General features: G+C 35.0%; 1 protein-coding gene across 1 annotated transcript in view; it reads left to right on the forward strand.

Annotated features, from left to right (window-relative positions):
• Window positions 1–12,798, forward strand: part of LOC106057173 (collagen alpha-2(IV) chain-like) — an 84,220-nt gene that overhangs the window by 57,606 nt on the left and 13,816 nt on the right. Inside the window, exons 21-31 of the mRNA XM_013214264.2 lie at window positions 41–145; window positions 375–464; window positions 2,857–2,964; window positions 3,626–3,739; window positions 6,118–6,279; window positions 6,747–6,917; window positions 8,398–8,541; window positions 9,101–9,235; window positions 10,724–10,899; window positions 11,250–11,313; window positions 12,385–12,564. Of these exons, the coding sequence (XP_013069718.2) occupies window positions 41–145; window positions 375–464; window positions 2,857–2,964; window positions 3,626–3,739; window positions 6,118–6,279; window positions 6,747–6,917; window positions 8,398–8,541; window positions 9,101–9,235; window positions 10,724–10,899; window positions 11,250–11,313; window positions 12,385–12,564 (1,449 nt within the window). The remainder of the gene's footprint in view (window positions 1–40; window positions 146–374; window positions 465–2,856; window positions 2,965–3,625; window positions 3,740–6,117; window positions 6,280–6,746; window positions 6,918–8,397; window positions 8,542–9,100; window positions 9,236–10,723; window positions 10,900–11,249; window positions 11,314–12,384; window positions 12,565–12,798) is intronic.

A 12,798-nucleotide genomic window follows, 5' to 3' on the forward strand; every position in this document is an offset into this window, starting at 1 on the left:
CACCAACCTATGAAACTAAAACTGTGTGCCCTTTCTTTAGGTCCACCTGCTACAAGCTCTAAAGGAGAAAAGGGAGAGATGGGAAATCCAGGCATTCCTGGCAGGATTGGTGAGAAAGGAGAACCGGGTTTGCCAGGTCCTAAAGGTAAATAGTTGACCTAAACAAATATGTTAAGATTTAGTGTGACATTTTTCCAGTGTTATCTTGAAAACTACTCAACCTTATAATTGTAACATTAGCAATTTTTTAGAACATAGTCTAAATGCTTTTTAGTTAAAGATGAATTTATGTATTATACTTATAGTTTTTATATGAATACTTAATGAAAGTACCATTAATTCATTATTTTCATATAAACATTTTCAACTTTCAGGTTTAGACGGTTTTCCTGGTAACCCAGGTACACCAGGGCCTATAGGAGAGAAAGGAGAACCTGGTCTTTCTGGTATGCCTGGAGCTAGAGGTAAGAGTTAAGATGCAAAGAGTTTATCTTATCTTATAAAATACACACATCACTTCAGAAGGGAAGATATAAGTACTTGTAGTGTAAACAAAACATAAAGGATGCCTGGCAGGTCTTACATGAACCAACATATCACTTCAAGAATATAATTTGAAAGGAGCATTGTGTCTGAATGGTAAAGCACTTCTCTCTGAACCAATGGGTCTTGAGTTCAAATCTCTGTGAAGACCGGGATTTTTGGACTTGAGGTTTTTTAGGATGCCCCTGTTTCATTCAACTCTAATGGCCAGGGTACCTGACATTAGTTGTTGAAAGTAAAGACAGTTGGTCATTGTGCTGGCCACATGACACCCTCATTAACCATGGGCCAAAGAAACAGAGAATCTTTACATCATCTGTCCTATAGATCATAAGGTCTGAAAGGGGTACTTCAGTTACTTTAATATAAATGGAGATAACAAGACATTCAGTTTTTTTTAACTTTTTCTCTCCTAATTAACGCTACCATTGTTGATTTCACCCCATTAAATTAAATTAATGTTTGGTATTGTTGACTATAATTTGTGTTATATAAAAAGAGCATGCATTCTCCTATAATTCTATACCCAAAGTGACATTTTCCGATTACAAACAAAAAAGGAAATCACAACAGGATAGAATACAATTGTGAAAAATGAACAATTCTGTCAGAATGTGGAAAAATAATAATTAGGGAGATAAAGAGTTAATTCTTTTTTTTTTAGAAGTTATTACTTTTATCTGGGTTCCAAAAGAAAGTAGGTTACATGTACACAAACTGAGTGGTACGTACTCAAGAAAAGAATTCTCTTACAATTAGGATATTCAACTATTGTAGTACATTTTGAGACAAATATTGTATCATGTGATTAAAAAGTTATTGCTTTGAACCTTTTAAGTTTTTCTCAGACAAAGCACAGATCCTGTGATTAGAAACATGACAAAAATATATGATTGAAGTTTCTTGTTGTTTAAAACAATTTATAGAATTCACCCATCATTTAGATAACAAGGAGGTGAAAAAAAAATACAATTCTATATATGTTTAAGTGATTTTAATGACCTTTAAAAAGTGAGAACATATCTGTCAATGAGCAATGAAATATATATATATTGGCTTTGCCCCTTGGTTTTTTTTTTTCATTATGGCCGGAACATCCCTTTATTTCTGTCTTTTTTTTTAAATTGCACCTCATTTTAACGCTCAACCTAACATATGTTTTAGCTCATCAAGTAGTGTACTGTTACAATGTAATTTCACTGCCCACTCTCTCTCTCTCTCTCTCTCTCTCTCTCTGTAACCCCCAGTTTGTTCCCAGGCTTTATATTGCTCATTTCATTTTTTTAAATATTTTAATAAATAGACCTTATTCTAACAATCAACCTAACATACTGTTTTTTTTTCATGTCCCTCTCTCTCTTTCTTGCACACCCCCTTTTTCTTTAATTGAACGGGCCATGCTGTAACGATCAACCTTTTGGGAAGATATCAAAAATAAAATACAAATGTTGGATAGAAAGCTTGCGTTTTTTCGTGAATAGCGGTCCTCAGGTTGTCAAAAACCATTCATAGTGATCGTCTAGGAGGTAAAAGGAACCTTTGACAGTTTAAGAGATTTTTTGATCAACGTAAATATATAGTAGATCATTCTATTTCCAATTGGAAATTTTTAAAAAGTAAGCCTTTAACTTTTTAAATATATGAATGAAAACACATTTTAAAGTGGTACAAATATTTTATTTTAAAATGTAAAGGAAGTCAACATATACTACTTTATAATTGAATGAAAAGCTCAAGAATTGTATTGCACACTAAAAAAAAAGTAAAGTTCCCCTTTCAGACCTTGCAATCTCTAGGGCAGATGATGCAAAGGACATTTCTATGACCCAAGGTTAACGAGGGTGTTATGTGGCCAGCACAACGACCAAACCCCTTTACTTTTCCCCAACAAATGTAAGGTACCCATTAGAGCTGGGTGGACTCAGAAGCACCCAAATATCTTGAAGTTAAAAATCCCAGTCTTCACCAGGATTCGAACCCCAGACCTGGGTATGGAAGCCAAATGCTTTACCGCTCAGCCAGCATGCCTCATAGTATTGTACACTGCTTCACATTATTTTATAGGGGGATAAGTAAGAGCAAGTAGCACTGTTTAAGCTGGACAAACAGAGGTTTTTTGGTTCTGAGGAAGGAGAAATGTAGATCTTGCAAATTTGCATCTTAGAATCAGGGCCAGGGATGCTTTCCTTGATCATTTTCAACTGGTTTTTGACTATACACAGTGTGTTTCAGGCAATTTCCATTACATTTGTGTTGCTTTATTATTTGAAATGTCTAGGACAATTCTATTTGACACTGTATATGTATGTTAAGGTATGCCTGGACCTAGAGGAAATGATGGCTTACCTGGTCAACCTGGATTAAGAGGTTTGGATGGTGTAAAGGGGGATGCAGGAGAACCTGGACAACCTGGTTTAGAAGGTATTGTGTTATATAAAGTCATTTTTCTTCCATTTTAGTTTTTAAAAATGTTTTTGCTTACTCTCAGGTACAACCTAGATTCATGCCCTTGTTTATGCTAGTCAGTGTAATAAACATTTCTACATCAGCAAAGTAGTTCTATCAGTGTATTAAACATTTCTACATCAGCAAAGTAGTTCTATCTACTGATGCATAGCATTTGTGTCTTGAACATCTCGGGCTATATGTTAACAGTCAGAAATGCCCTAGCACAACTTAAGTCTCATCTCTCAATCATGCTTTTTTTTTTTGTTATTCACGACTTTCAATTGGAATGGACTCAAACTGCTGACAAGTCTAAATTGTTGGGAGGAGGGAGGAATGAAAACATTCTTGTATGGGATAATGTATTAAGCTATAACGTTTGAATGTTTTTCATAAAAACCTTCTGATTATTGGTACTTTGTAAGTGTGGAACATGCCAACATCTTATTATACATTGTACTGAACAAAAATTGATCCAAGCTCTCTATGGTGCTACAATAGATATACAATTTGTAATCCTTTTTGGGAAGGGTTTTAAATGTAAGCAATTTAAAAAAAACAATATTATTTTTAATCGTAAGTTTGTTTGTTCAATTGAGCTTTCTCATTTTTTTGTTTCTTATTCTTTCTGTCTAAGGTATGACTGGAGAAAAAGGTTACCCTGGCCAAACTATCCAAGGTCAGAAAGGTGAGATTGGCCCAATGGGACCACGTGGAGAAAGAGGAGAGCCCGGAGAACCTGGACTTGATGGTATGCTACATAATTAGGGCCAGCTTTAGGCATAGGCACATTAGTCAGTCGCTGAGGGCCTCTGATTGGTTTGGGCCTTGCACAGGACTTACAATAATTTTTTTAGAGAAGAAATAGCAAGACTTGTACCCAATGTTATTGTTGGAGTTTACCAGTCTGACTAGGTTTTAATTAAATTGCTTAATTTATTTTTTCCCTGCTTCTTTTCTATTTCCTCTTTGCTTAGGCCCTCTTATTATCTAAGGCTGGCCCTGACACAATTTTATTTACTTTACTACAATCATTGTCTTAATGTATTCATTGTTATATAAAATATATGTACACAGCCACAATCTTTGTCAGCTTGTGTTTGTTATAGAAATACATTTAATCAGTCCCAATCATTGTCAGCTTGTGTTTGTTATAGAAATATATATATGTACTCAGCCCCCAGCCACAATCATTGTCAGCTTGTGTTTGTTATAGAAATATATTTAATCAGTCCCAATCATTGTCAGCTTGAGTTTGTTATAGAAATATATATATGTACTCAGCCCCCAGCCCAGTCATTGTCAGCTAGAGTTTGTTATAGAAATATATATATATGTACTCAGCCCCCATCCCAGTCATTGTCAGCTAGAGTTTGTTATAGAAATATATATATATGTACTCAGCCCCCAGCCCAGTCATTGTCAGCTAGAGTTTGTTATAGAAATATATATATATGTACTCAGCCCCCAGCCCAGTCATTGTCAGCTTGAGTTTGTTATAGAAACAAATTTTGAGCTTTCTAGTATGGCAAATTAGTGATAACATGTTGGCCGTTTCAACACACAGCATTGATGAATTACCTGATGTTTATTGTGGAAAGTAAAATTGGTTTGTTTGGTTGTGCTGGTAATATGACAAAGTTATACTTGACTTAGCTACCTAATTAAATTACCCAAAAATTGGTGACCTTACTCAATGCAACAACTGGCGAGGAATCATGTTACTGTCAACCCTTAGCAAGGTCTTAACTAGGATAATATTGGAACGCCTAAAAGATGCCCTAGACAAAAAACTAAGACCAGAACAGGCTGGATTCCGTAAGGAGAAATTATGCACTGACCACATTGCTACACTACGTATTATCATAGAACAATCTATCGAGTGGCAATCTCCTCTGTACATGACCTTTGTTGATTTTGAGAAAGCCTTCGACAGTATTGACAGAGACGTAATCTGGAGACTGATGAATCACAATGGAATTCCAACAAAATTCACCAATATCATTAAACAGTTATACGATGACTCATCATGCCAAGTAATACACAATGGTAAGCTGACCAACCCTTTTCAAGTAAAAACAGGAGTAAGACAGGGATGTATGCGTTCGCCCTTGATATTTTTGCTGGTGATCAATTGGGTCATGAGACAGACAGTCTTAGATAATAAAAGCGGCATACAATGGACACTAACACAACATTTAGAGGACCTGGATTTCTCCGATGACATCTGCCTCCTCTCGTATACACAACAAAATGCTCAGACCAAACTGACCAGACTCTCAGAAATAGCGAAAAAGACTGGACTTCTAATCAACAAAAAGAAAACAAGTTATGAGGATCAAGAACAGACAAGAAAACCCAATCATGATACAGGGAGAGAAAATCCTTGATACGGATCACGTCACATATCTGGGAAGTAGTAGAGTTAGTAAAGACGGCAGAGCTGATGATGATATACTAATTCGGATCAATAAAGCTAGGTTTGCCTTTTCAACTCTTCAAACAATTTGGCGCTCTAAGGCATTATCTCTACATAACAAGATACGAATCTATAATACAAACGTTAAGTCTGTCCTTCTTTACAGTTCAGAAACTTGGAGAGTCACTAAAACAAATATGGAAATACTCCAGACCTTTGTTAACAGATGCCTACGCGGGATATTAGGAATTAGGTGGCCAGAAAAGTTAACTACTATCAATTTGTGGGAGAGAACTAGACAAAAGCCCATAGCCCAAGACATCACAAAACAAAAATGGAGCTGGATACGACACACCCTGCGAAAATCAGCTACCAATGTTGCAAGGCAGGCACTTGACTGGAACCGACAAGGAAAGAGGAAAGTGGGCAGACCCAAGCAAACCTGGAAGAGGTCAGTCATCAGTGAAGCTGAGGGTTCTGGAATGACATGGGAGCAGATGAAGAAAGCTGTTCAGAACCAAGTTCAGTGGAGAGGTGTGGTTGCGGCCCTATGCTCCCCTGGGAGTGCACAGGATTAAGTCAAGTAAGTCAAGTCATACTTGACTTAAGAAACATGATTTTTTTTGTATTTAACTTCATTGGCCTGTTTTTTTAATTCACAATTCTGAATTTCAAATGAAACTTTGTCTCCAAATGTCCTGTTTATTCAGGTCCTAGTGGTATGCCTGGCATACCTGGTGAGAGAGGAAGCCCTGGAAGCCCTGGCTTACCTGGACCAGAAGGCAATCCTGGTATCAGTGGAGAACCTGGTCCAGTTGGACCAGCTGGACCAAGAGGAGAAAAGGGAGAACGAGGAGAACCTGGAAATATGGGTAAGTTGTACTTTTCTTTTGTCCTGATTTTTTACTTTGAAAATTTTAGGCATTGAGTTTAATTTATTAGTGAATTCATTTGCACTAAACAACTTTAAAGTAGACCTATATGTCTTCAAAGTATTAGTACTTCACATAATGTTTGGCTTTCATTTTTTTAGAAGAAAATGATCATTGTCAGATGAGTTAGTTTTATTTAGATGTATCAAAAAAAAAGCTACCTCCAAGTTTTATTTAGATGTACCAAAAAAAAGCTACCGCCAAACACATGCTGAGACAGAAGTGAGAGAAATAGAATTAACCCACAGTAGACAATGGGTTTGTCTGCATGAGTGAGGCAAAATATATTGGTCACTGCTGGGTCTTTGGACTTGAAGACAAGCCTTATTATTATTTATATGTAAATACTTATAATATATTCAATACTACAGCAGAACCATTGTATGTAATTTTTTTTTACAATTTAGGTATGACTGGATTAAAGGGTGAACCTGGACGTGATGGTGTACCAGGCCCACCTGGTCTGAAAGGGTCAAGTGGTATTCCAGGAGCAACAGGGAAACCTGGAACTCCAGGAAGTCCAGGATCGCCAGGACTGCCAGGCATTGCTGGTCTTGAAGGAAGGCCTGGTCAAATAGGTAAGTTCAAAACTTGTACCCATTACAAAGATTTTATATAATGATACAATCTCTTTATAAATTTAACAATTTCTAAATGCAAATGTAAGCTATTTACTTTTTTGATCAGGTCCAGAAAACAAATGTTTTTTTTCTCTTGTATTCAATAATATAGGGGCGTGGTGGCTGAGTGGTAAAGTACTTGCCTTCCGAACCCAGGGGTATTAGGTTTTAATCCTGGTGAAACTGAGATTTTGTATTTCTGGATTTTTAGGGCACCCCACCCTTGAGTCCACCCAACTGACATTAGCTATGGAAAACTTTAGTAAAGGCATTTGGTCTTTGTGCTGGCCACATGACACCCTTGTTAACTGTGGGGCACAGAAACAGATGGCTTTTACATTATTTGCCCCAAGGTCTGAAAGGGAGTAGGCTTACTCTTAAATATTCTAATCTTTCAGGTGTTAAAGGATTCTCTATACTTAATATTGATTGTTTCAAGTGGAGCTTCAGTCATCAACATGTCTACCTGTCCTGAGCTAAGGTCATATGCCTGGCTTTACCCCTGACCTGTATTTTTTTTTTTTTAGCATTCTCATTAGTGCAGACAGTTGCCATTCTTTTTTTTTTCATCACATTGCTTTTGTCTGAAAGTTTTCTTGGTTTGAGGAAATTAAAGCAACAGTTTAAATCTTTTACAATATTAACATTTTATTGGTATTAAAGGTGGGCCACATAGAGACCTATAGACCAAAAGTTTTGAAATTGGAACTTACTTTTAATACCTTAAAGGATGTGAAGACTGAGCTTAAGTTATGACTGAGATTGTTTTGGGAAAGAGATACTATCAGTATTTTTGCTAGACTTATTAATAATTTATATTTTCAAAAAAGTTATTTACCATCTTAAAAGCTATAGGCTAGGATGTTATGATCATTAATTCTGTAGGAACATCTGAAACATAACAAAACATGATAATTAAACATACATATCTATATAACAATGGCAACAATACTGAAATGATTAGCATAATGATAAATGTTTTAATTGTTTTCAATAAGGCTTAAGAGATTGTATATTTTGATTAAAACCTTTAACTCTTAAAATGTGTGTGGTAGTTGAGCCTATAAACATCAGAATTGTAATTCCATTTTGTATGCACTCTTTGTAAAACAGCTCAGCACTTTAAGGATTAAAAAATATTAAATGAGGAGACACTGCAGTAGTCACCAAAAATCTCTATATCCTGTATTGAAATCAACATCTAAAATCTCTATATCTTGCATTGAAATCAACATCTAAAATCTCTATATCTTGCATTGAAATCAACATCTAAAATCTCTATATCTTGTATTGAAATCAACATCTAAAATCTCTGTTATTTGTATAAGTAATATTATCAACACCTAAAATCTCTTTATCTTTTATAACATATGATATTATCACCTAAAATGTCTATGCTTGTACAACTTATGATATATTTTAATGATTTTGCTTCAAGGTGAGAAGGGAGATAGAGGACTTCAAGGTCTAAAAGGTGAACCAGGAAACGATGGTCTTCCTGGACTACCTGGTAGTCCTGGTTTGAAAGGTGCGCGGGGCAATGATGGACGTCCAGGACCTGCTGGTGAACCTGGCCGTGATGGTAAGCTTTTACATTTTCTCATAACTGTATCTTTTTATAATTTAATTTAATTATTTATCGTGCCAAGATGAGGATTATCTTCAGAATGAGATTAAATTTAGGTGATTTTTTATTATTTCCTTACATACAAAGCAATTGTTAAAACTTAGATATTGATTTCACTTTTTTTTTTATTTACTGACTCAATAACTTTTTGTTTTTACTTGGCCTCAATATAAAGTGTTTGTTTTTTTAACTTACAGTTTCAGTAATTTTATATGTTACTTCAACCTATATTGGGCTATTATTCTTAATTCATTACTAACAAGTCTGATACTACATTAGATATTAACTTAGAGAAATTTCATTTTTACTTACATAAAAATAGTGTACACATATAAAGTGATGTTATTTTTTTTTTACTTTCACATAGTTATTTATTACATAAAGGAATTTTGTTTTGTTTCAATTTTGTTACACAAAATTGGAGAGATGCTCCTTCCTACCTTGCAGTGATTGTAGGTGTGCCTTTGTCAAAGTAATTAAAAAAAAAATTAAACACAATTTTTTTCTTTTAAAGGAGACAAAGGTGAGCCAGGTCTGCCTGGTAATCCAGGTCTAATGGGCTTCCCAGGAGAGAAAGGTTCCACAGGAAGTCCAGGTGTTAAAGGTGATCCAGGCCTTCCAGGACCAAAGGGTAACCCTGGTGTACGAGGTAAGCTCATACAAGTCATTTTCATCAGCTGTAAAATAAGTCATATGATTCCATAATAATAGTTTTTTTCAATAATGCATTTCACAGACAAAAAATCGAATTCATTTTAGAACTAGAGTGTTTAAAAATACAAACTACAGTACCTTAATGTTTTATTTTATTTTTTTGAATATTTTTTTTTAGCTTTCACTAATGTTCTTTCAAATGAACAAGACATTGGTTTACATTTAACATTGAATGAACAAGTATATGAATAAGCACTTTTGAAACATTTTCGAATGAAGCCATCAGCTAGTCATAGTGAGATGCCTTTTTCAATGTTGATACTATTGAAAGACATTAAATGAGTTGAAGTTTGAATTTTGGTGAAGACTGGAATTTTGAAATTGGGATTTTTAGAATGCCTGCCCAACTGTAATGGGTTCTTGATATACATTGGAGATCCGTAATCCTGTAAATTTTGTGAGAGTTTGGATGATATATTGAATATTTCTTCTACTTTTGCTTTCATAGTATATACCTTCTCATAATTTTGACTTTCTTAATGTGGTTTTATTTCCCTTTGATGACCAAAGAGGTTTCTTGGAAAACATTTCATTCTCACAGTATTGGACTTCTTGCTATCCTGATATTCTTGTCTGGAGAAATTGCAGTGCTTTGGTTTACTCTTCTTTGATTTTGGTGGGCACAGCATGTAAGATATGAGCCTAGTTCTGTATAATGTAATCTGTATCTATTTTCTTTCAACCCATATGCTAGTCCATGTCTTAAAGAAGAGTGCGGGATGCACCCACCTTGCAATGGATTGATAGACTCTTCATGGCTTCTTTATATTCAGTCATTTTCTTTTTGTCATCTCTTAATAAAAAAAAAGAGTGGCAGTGCTTTTATAGACTTTTAATGACCACTTCATATACATGTCAGTGTTTTTATAGACTTTTAATGACCACTTCATATTCAATCATTTTCTTTCTGTCATCTCTTATGAACTTGAACTTCTCCATAACCTTGCCTTCAATAAATGATTTTGGCTAACCCATCTGGGCCCTACATTTGCAGTTGTTATTGTTGCATTGTATTGCTCAATGAAATGAATTAGTTAGGACATATTATAGAATCAAAGGACTTAGACTAGCTTATAGCTTTCAGTAAGATCACCTACAAGTTTGTTTAATAAGAATGGTATTTCATACATTTAATAAATGATTCCTAAAAAAAAATGAACCATCATTTATACATATGTAAAACGTCTAGATCAAACTTTTCAACTGGGATTCAGAACTAAAAATTAAGAAAAATAATTATTTGTCAAAAAAAGGAATGATAAATATTTTGTATTTACCAGTATCTCTGAATTAATCCCAAGTGAGTTTTTAATTTTTAGCATTTTTTTGGGAGGGGTATAGAATTTCAGAATCAATTTGATAGAAATTAGAGCCAAAGTGTACATGTGTAAAAGTTCTAATTCTAAAATAATGCAATTTATAGGACCAATGGGCCCTGAGGGAGTCCCTGGACTGACTGGTGATCCTGGCATAGGATTACCTGGACCTCCAGGCAGAAAAGGTGATAAAGGAACAGATGGATTTCGAGGAGTAGAAGGAATGCCAGGAAAAAGTGGAGAGAAAGGTGAAAGGGGAGAAGATGGACTTCCAGGACTTAAGGTAAAGATTTGAGAGAGCATACATTAGTTATTCTAGGCCATTAGAAATAACAGGCCTGACCAACAGTTCTAGGGCCTTAGGTAAAGATACATTAGTTATCAGAGGGCATTAGAAATAACATGCCTGACCAACAGTTCCATAACTAAAGGGAAAGAATTAAGATATAGGCCCCATGTGTTAGTTTTTTTTTAAGGCCATTAGAGATATTTATGTTATACAAAACTAATGGCTGTTAATTGGATCACACAACATCCTTGTAAACAAAAGAAAGGATTAATTTAATTTAGCTAACTAGTCATGTTTTTTTGTATTGAGAAAAAACATTTGTTTTTATTCTTTAATTTTCCTAGGGTGATCCAGGCCTCCCAGGACAAAATGGTTTGCCTGGAATTGATGGTAAACCCGGAGAACCAGGTTTGTTACTGACATTTTCTTTTTACAATTCCTCTATTTAGCTTGCAAATTCATGGGAAAAAAAACAAAACAGATGGGTGGAAAAACCTAGAAACACCATCTCAAAAATGGCTCTTATGATTGTCTTAGAAATTTTAAAGTTCTTTGGGAGAAGAATTACTAGCTATTTGGCCCCATTGGGTAAATTCTAGTTTGAATGACTTATAATTTTTCAAAGTATACAAAAATTTTTTTTTACTAGAGGACTATATAGACAATCTTTATCTTGAACAGACTGCAACTTTGGGTATATTCACATGTAGGCCCTATTTCATTAAAGACTTAAATCACTTAATAGATGCTAAGGAACATTGTGCAGACAGTCTTCTAAATCTAGATCTATAGAATTTTATATACTCTGAGTGAAACCGTGAACCACATCTTCTTTGAATGCCCCTTCCAGTCCACCTTAGGCAGACCCTACTACCATTTCAACCCAACTTAACCAACACTCTTCAGCAACTGAAGAGAACAGCACACTATTTTTTCCATGGCACAGTCTGCAAAAGAGCTCACAGCTCAGCAGCAAAAAGAAGAAATATACTCTTGAGTAGATTTATACTTACACTTAGCCAGGAACTTTATTCATAAGGAAGGGGATTTTGGGCAGGCTAAAAAAATGTTGTATTTTTGTTTAACTCTATCAATCAGTAGTTATGAAGAGTACAATTTTGGCTCTTACAGCTTCATAGAGAAGGAATTGTCTTTTTTTTTTTAAAGTATTTTTTAAATATTTTACTTTAAAAGAAAATGTTCTCTCACCTTTAAATCACATTTACTATTGTCTTCATTTTATTTCAGCTTACCGTTTTTTTTTTATTTTATTCTTCCACCTTAATGTTGTTTTCAAAACTACAACTTCTGAATGTTTCCATGTTTCTCTCAAACGTCATCAATATTCAATTATTACTTGTCCACCTTAGCAACAGGTTGACTGATCCACCATAATATTTTAACTTTTCTACTTCTACTTAACAATGTCTACTGCAAACCATTATTCTCACTGGGGGGGGGCGTTCTCTACAAATGCAGGTTTGCCTGGAGCTGATGGACCCCCTGGACCACCTGGACTTAAAGGTGATAGAGGTCCTCAAGGCAGAGAAGGCATAAAAGGTTTGGATGGTTTACCAGGACCTAAAGGTGACCCAGGATACGAAGGCATCAGAGGTGAAAAAGGAGAGCCAGGTTTACCTGGTAAACCAGGACTTAATGGTAAGACACTAGTTCAATTATTAGCCATGTCTTAACAGTTCTATTTGATTTGCTTGAATCTCTCTCCTCTCTATCAGTGAGTAGGGATATTGTTTTGAAATGAATTTCTGATTTTGTGTTGAACCCATGAGTCATAAAGGAGATTGGATGCTTGGTTGTTAAATTTGTGCCTATTATTAAAGAAACACTTTGCAGCATTAAGCTTGATCAGTAGATTTACAACACACACACACA

This window comes from Biomphalaria glabrata, chromosome 15, assembly GCF_947242115.1.
Source record: "Biomphalaria glabrata chromosome 15, xgBioGlab47.1, whole genome shotgun sequence".
NCBI classification, from domain to species: domain Eukaryota; kingdom Metazoa; phylum Mollusca; class Gastropoda; family Planorbidae; genus Biomphalaria; species Biomphalaria glabrata.